The sequence below is a fragment of the Etheostoma spectabile genome, chromosome 4, assembly GCF_008692095.1.
Source record: "Etheostoma spectabile isolate EspeVRDwgs_2016 chromosome 4, UIUC_Espe_1.0, whole genome shotgun sequence".
NCBI classification, from domain to species: domain Eukaryota; kingdom Metazoa; phylum Chordata; class Actinopteri; order Perciformes; family Percidae; genus Etheostoma; species Etheostoma spectabile.
The window spans coordinates 29,742,181-29,747,312 of NC_045736.1; the positions used below are offsets into that span (position 1 = coordinate 29,742,181).

The 5,132-nt window shown below is 45.1% G+C and overlaps 2 protein-coding genes and 1 long non-coding RNA gene across 5 annotated transcripts in view; 2 read left to right on the forward strand and 1 right to left on the reverse strand.

The window, feature by feature from the left end:
- The window catches only part of rpl22 (ribosomal protein L22), a 6,107-nt gene extending 3,527 nt beyond the window's left edge, over positions 1-2,580 (forward strand). The window contains exon 4 of the mRNA XM_032513667.1: positions 2,393-2,580. Within this exon, the coding sequence (XP_032369558.1) occupies positions 2,393-2,537 (145 nt within the window). The 3' untranslated portion in view covers positions 2,538-2,580. The remainder of the gene's footprint in view (positions 1-2,392) is intronic.
- Positions 108-5,132, reverse strand: part of LOC116687934 (uncharacterized) — an 18,888-nt gene continuing 13,863 nt past the window's right edge. Inside the window, exon 3 of the long non-coding RNA XR_004331664.1 lies at positions 108-186. This is a non-coding gene — a long non-coding RNA (uncharacterized LOC116687934). The remainder of the gene's footprint in view (positions 187-5,132) is intronic.
- The window catches only part of chd5 (chromodomain helicase DNA binding protein 5), a 60,841-nt gene continuing 58,963 nt past the window's right edge, over positions 3,255-5,132 (forward strand). For 2 of the 3 annotated variants that reach the window (XM_032513641.1, XM_032513639.1), the window contains exon 1: positions 3,255-3,851. In XM_032513641.1, the coding sequence (XP_032369532.1) occupies positions 3,785-3,851 (67 nt within the window). In that variant the 5' untranslated portion in view covers positions 3,255-3,784. The remainder of the gene's footprint in view (positions 3,852-5,132) is intronic. The other variant, XM_032513640.1, reaches the window with a different exon arrangement.

Consider the following 5,132-nt stretch of genomic DNA (forward strand, 5'->3'; position numbering starts at 1 on the left):
CCCCCCCCCGAGTTGGTCCGAAATGCGCCTCGGATCACACCAAAGCGACGCCGACTCGAGCGTACGTTCTGCGCGTGCGCGAGACATAATACGTCCCCGTAACAGGCGGCGCTAATCTGGATTGTCGCCTAAAACAATGAAAACTGGCAGCTGATTGGACGAACGCGTCACGTGGGTCTAGCTTCTCTGGAATTTCCAAACCTTCCATAATGGCGGCTTGTTCGGAATACGATCTCATATGTACTAAAGTAGTTCACCGCCAACATTTTAAGTGAGAAGTAGACCATGCAGCTGCTGAATTTGTCTTGGTTTCAGATCGATAAAGGTCAGTTTGAAAGATTTTCCTCAGATTTTGAGACTGCAGTCCCGCTCATCCTTTCCGGGCTAGCACTCCACCTTGATCCCATTTGTAGAGCTTGATTTGAAATGAGCTAAATTGGCTTGAAAGGTTCATCCATAAACCCCGGAAACTGTTCTGAACACTGTTGAGTTTCAGCACTCACAGTCTAGATCTGTTTTACATGATTATGGATGTCCCCTCATTTTCGGCCTCATGTCCCTCACGTTGACATTTTAAACTCCTGTTGATACTGTAACATTCTTATCACACACTCCACAGCCATTCCAGTTCCAGAGCTCGCCTCCCCGCGTGCATGTGTTCCACCAAAACCAGTTCCTTCCCGAGGCTATTTTGCGGACCTGCGTCCGGCGCTCAGCACCGCCCAGGACCATTGTGATTGGTTTAAAGGAATGCCAATAAACCAGAGCTTGTTTTTCCTCCTATCCCGGAATGCTGTGTGGACTAGCCACTCTGCACATAGCGGTCTCTGGCCATGCAGTTGGTTTTGGTGGTCCTTGTAGAAGTATCTAGAGATCTTTGCTGCACCGGCCTGTGCCGCCAGCCCGACACAATGGAAGTGGAATTTTGTTTGCGATGCTCTAAACGTTGAGAAAAATGTATCGCCAGGAACTGCTCCACACTGAAGAAGCTTTTTCACAGCAGACATAAGTAGAAAAGGCACAGGTGGTACCAAGAACATGGACGATGGCTCTGTTGTAAGCTGTGACCGTGAGCCAGAATGGACAATACCAATACCCTGAAACCACAAGCAGCAAAACTCATTGTATCTACACATGTGCTTTCCTTAGTGTGACCTGGCGCCTAAAAAGGTCTTATTTAAAAAATATATAAATATTTTTTTTTTTCCGGCAAGATGTTGCACAGCAACCACAAACAAATTCCACGTTTAGTTTAGGTACATGCTGTGAATACGGGCATATACCACTAAGGTTAAGTGGGGAAACATGGCCGCAGACAACGTTCGAAATCAACATACCTGAAATGTAATATTATAATTAGGAATGTAACGGTATGAAAACATAACCTCACAGTTATAGTGACCAAAATGATCACGGTGTTTTTAAAAGTGCGTTCAATTCCTTTTTAGCCGCAACTTTTTATTCCTGCACGTTCCGCCGACCGGATAAAATATCTTCGATCAGCTGTCCTTGGGTGTTCTTATAATAATTTTCAAATATGCCCATGCTCCAGACTCGGTCCTCTTAAAGGCCTGAGCGCCGTCCTCTCCTCCTCCCGCCGTGACTCCAACTTAAAGAAACCGGTTGTAGGCAACCGCAGGAGACTCTGCTGAAGCTGGGAAGGATTCAACGCACGGTTTCCACACCGTGGTAATAAGGATACTTCACATGAAAACGGTCAATATTTGTATCGTGGTTTACCATTACACCGATAATCATCACATTCCTAAATACATTGTCGATGGACATCAATTTGCATGAACAAATTGAACGAAATGTGTGTATATATACAGGTACATACAATACATGCTGCATGAAGACTGTCTGTCTGAGCCTGGAACACGACCACCAGGGGGGGACTCTGCCACTTTTACTCCTAACTGGCGCTCTTGATATGTGAATGGAAGAAGTCACAGGGAGACGTTGCTATCAGTACATCAGGATAATTATTAGTAACCTCCTACGTTTTGGTGCATCTGTCGTTTTATCCGTTTTATTCAAATATACAGTACATTGACTGCATTTCTGCAACCCTGCCCTAATCTATGTATACTTAAATTGGGTAAGTCATTTGGAAACTGCATGGATTATTTCCGATGACCTTTTTTTATGTGATCTCGGGCCAGTCAACAATCCAAATTACAAAGCACTTGCTTTACATCATAATAACATCAGGGTTTTATTGCATTAGAGCTAAATGCATACCACTATATTGAGACCTACATGTACATAACAGACTGCAGACCTGCAAAGTGTCCGGTGCAGATTCAAAGAGATTAGGAATATAAATACGACCTTGCTGTACTTCAGACTAATACTGTGATGGTGTCCCCTTCCTCCCCATCTACCGCAGGTACTTGAAGTATCTCACGAAGAAGTACCTGAAGAAGAACAACCTGAGGGACTGGCTGCGGGTGGTGGCCAACACCAAGGAGAGCTACGAGCTGCGCTACTTCCAGATCAACCAGGACGAGGAGGAGGAGGAGGATGAAGATTAAACTTCCCACCGCTTTAAATAAAATTTCAAACTAGAAAAGAAAATCCGTTGTCTTTTTTTTTTTTTTTAAATGTTCTTATTTTTGTTCTCTGGGCACCACACACACAGAGGCTTCCGGAGATATGATCATAACACTGCATGCTGGGTTATCATAAGTTGTTTTAATCATTATTTAGATGCACAATTTAATTTTTTTTCTTTGTTAGCTTTTTATTTTCCTGGTACTCAAGCTGTTATTAGAATCCTTTTCGCTCTGTGACACCTGAGCCAAAGATAAGTGTCTTATGTTCATAGAGAAAAGAGATGAAACAACAATTAAGCTGGTTATGATTACTAAAAAGGCTCCAGCTGAACCCGATGGGAACCATTTAAAACGCGGCTCGTGAGTTCGGGACACTCCGGGCTCTCGCGCCACGTTGATGCATTTAGATGCAGCTGGAACTCGCGCTCTCTCCGTGGGGCATCCTCTGTTACAGCTGTGGTAACCTTGACAACAGTTAGCCCACTGGCAGCCAGGACTCCCTCACAGCACGCAGCCATGAGGCATTTAGGGTCTAAAAGGGGAAGTTAGAAAAATGGCTTTGACTCCTTATTTCTACCTTTTAGATATTAGGCAAAACCGAATCAGACCCAGATCTATTAAATGACTGGTCCCTGAGGGGGGAAAAGCAAGTGTTTTGTTTCCTTCCCACAGCCTGGATTCATTTAGAGGAAAGGTTGTGCGCGAGCAGGGAAGCAGCAGAAGTTTCTGTCTCCATTCTCCGGACTTCCAGATGAAACGGCGACGGGCGCGGGACCGGATCCGCCTTAAGCGGCGCGTGCATTAGCGTTGCCTGTACACGCTACTAGTTACCGGTTACTAAGAGAGCATGACTAACTAGTTGTGGGTGAAAATTATGGGATGCATCGCCATGGCAACAGACCAGACGTCACAATCTGGGCATGTGTGTTCCATTTTTGTCTTTCTTATTTTTCAGACTGGAAGACCTGGATAGAGATCAGTGGAAATTAATATATATATATATTTTTTAATTAAATGTTTTTTACTCGTGGAGGAAAAAATCCCCAGATTTACTGCAAAAAAAAAAAGAAATAAAATGTGAGTTTTTTTTCTTTCTTTTTTTTCTTCTTTTTTTGGAATAGCCTACATTTGTTTTTGGGTGAAGAAAGAGACTGGGCTGCGGCGTCTGGAGGGTTAACTTTCAGGATTCTCAGCCTAAAAGGGGTTCGGGGGGCTATGAGATAAAGATGCCGGGGTCGCTGAGCAATGAAGACGAGGGACAAGACGACATGGATTTTGAAGACGATATGCCAGGTGAGGGGAAGGGGAAGGGGGGGGGGGAGGCGGGGTGTCCTTCAAGTCTTTTTTTTGCGCCGCACGCCTTGATTGCGGGGAAAAGGGCTTGTCCTGCGTTCCTGAGACCAGAGAGGAGGAAGAGGAGGGAGGGGGGGGTGGGGTGGGGTGGGGTGCCATAAGCACAGTCATGCTGTTGTTTCTTTGCACGACCCTAGTGTCTTAAAAGTGGGATCGGGTTTTTTTGGGGATTCTGGCTGTCCTCACATCCAGCCTGATTTTTTTTTTTTTTTGGGGGGGGGCATGATGAAAAACCCTGCTGCACGGTTTCTGGAGGCTGTCTTTTTTTTTTTTCTTTCTTTCTTGTCTTTCCCAGGCTGCATGCGTGCACAAGTGAAGGGCTTTCAGCTCAAGTCCAAACACAAGTTTGGTTCAGGGAAGCTGTTTTAAACCAACAATGCATTCGGTGCGCGCGTGTGTGTGTGTGTGATGTTTCTCAATGCATGTGTCCTAGAAATGGACTACAGTGCCGACACATCCGTGTTGGTTTTGTTCCACGTGATGCGTTGCTGTGCTGTTTCCACTTGTGATCAGGAGGCTCCTCCAACTTGAATGTTTTTTTTCCTAGCCCTGCATGGCCGCAGAGGTGCGAAAGCCACGTGTAGGCTCCAGTAAACAGTGCTCATGGTGTGCCACAGTACCTTAACCGTGATCACGCGCACTGCTGAGGGTGACCACGGCCAGGTCATCAACATCCCTTCAGCTCTAGGTCGTACACTAACTGAAATTAACTCTAACCCACATTCTTGACACGCAGCTCAGCTTCAGCTTCTCAGCCAAATGTGTGCAATATTTCATGTGGCTGTAAAATGAATCTGTCAACCACTGTGGCAATGAACCAATTGTAGGCTATACATTGACATTTTTTAATCCTTAAAGATGTTAAAAACTAATCAAAGCACAGGCGACGTTAGGAGTCCCTGATAAATGACCTGTCCACAAGACGCTTGCCAAATTGTGGTCATTTTGTTTTCTTTGGTCCATACACTGTTGGAGCTAAATCCTGCTCCATCTCAGGGGTTCATTCAATTAGTAGTCCAAATCTCAGATGTGGATGTGTGAATCCATTTTATTACATAGGATATCCTAGAGACAAATACAGAGTCAACCTAACACGGCTCTCCCCCAAATTTGTCTGACTCTCTGGCTCTTGGACCCCCTGGTCTTATCCACAAAGGGTGGGCAGCATCCCTATCAATCAGTTCTGCTTCTAACACATTTAGGAGAGCTGGATTACAACAA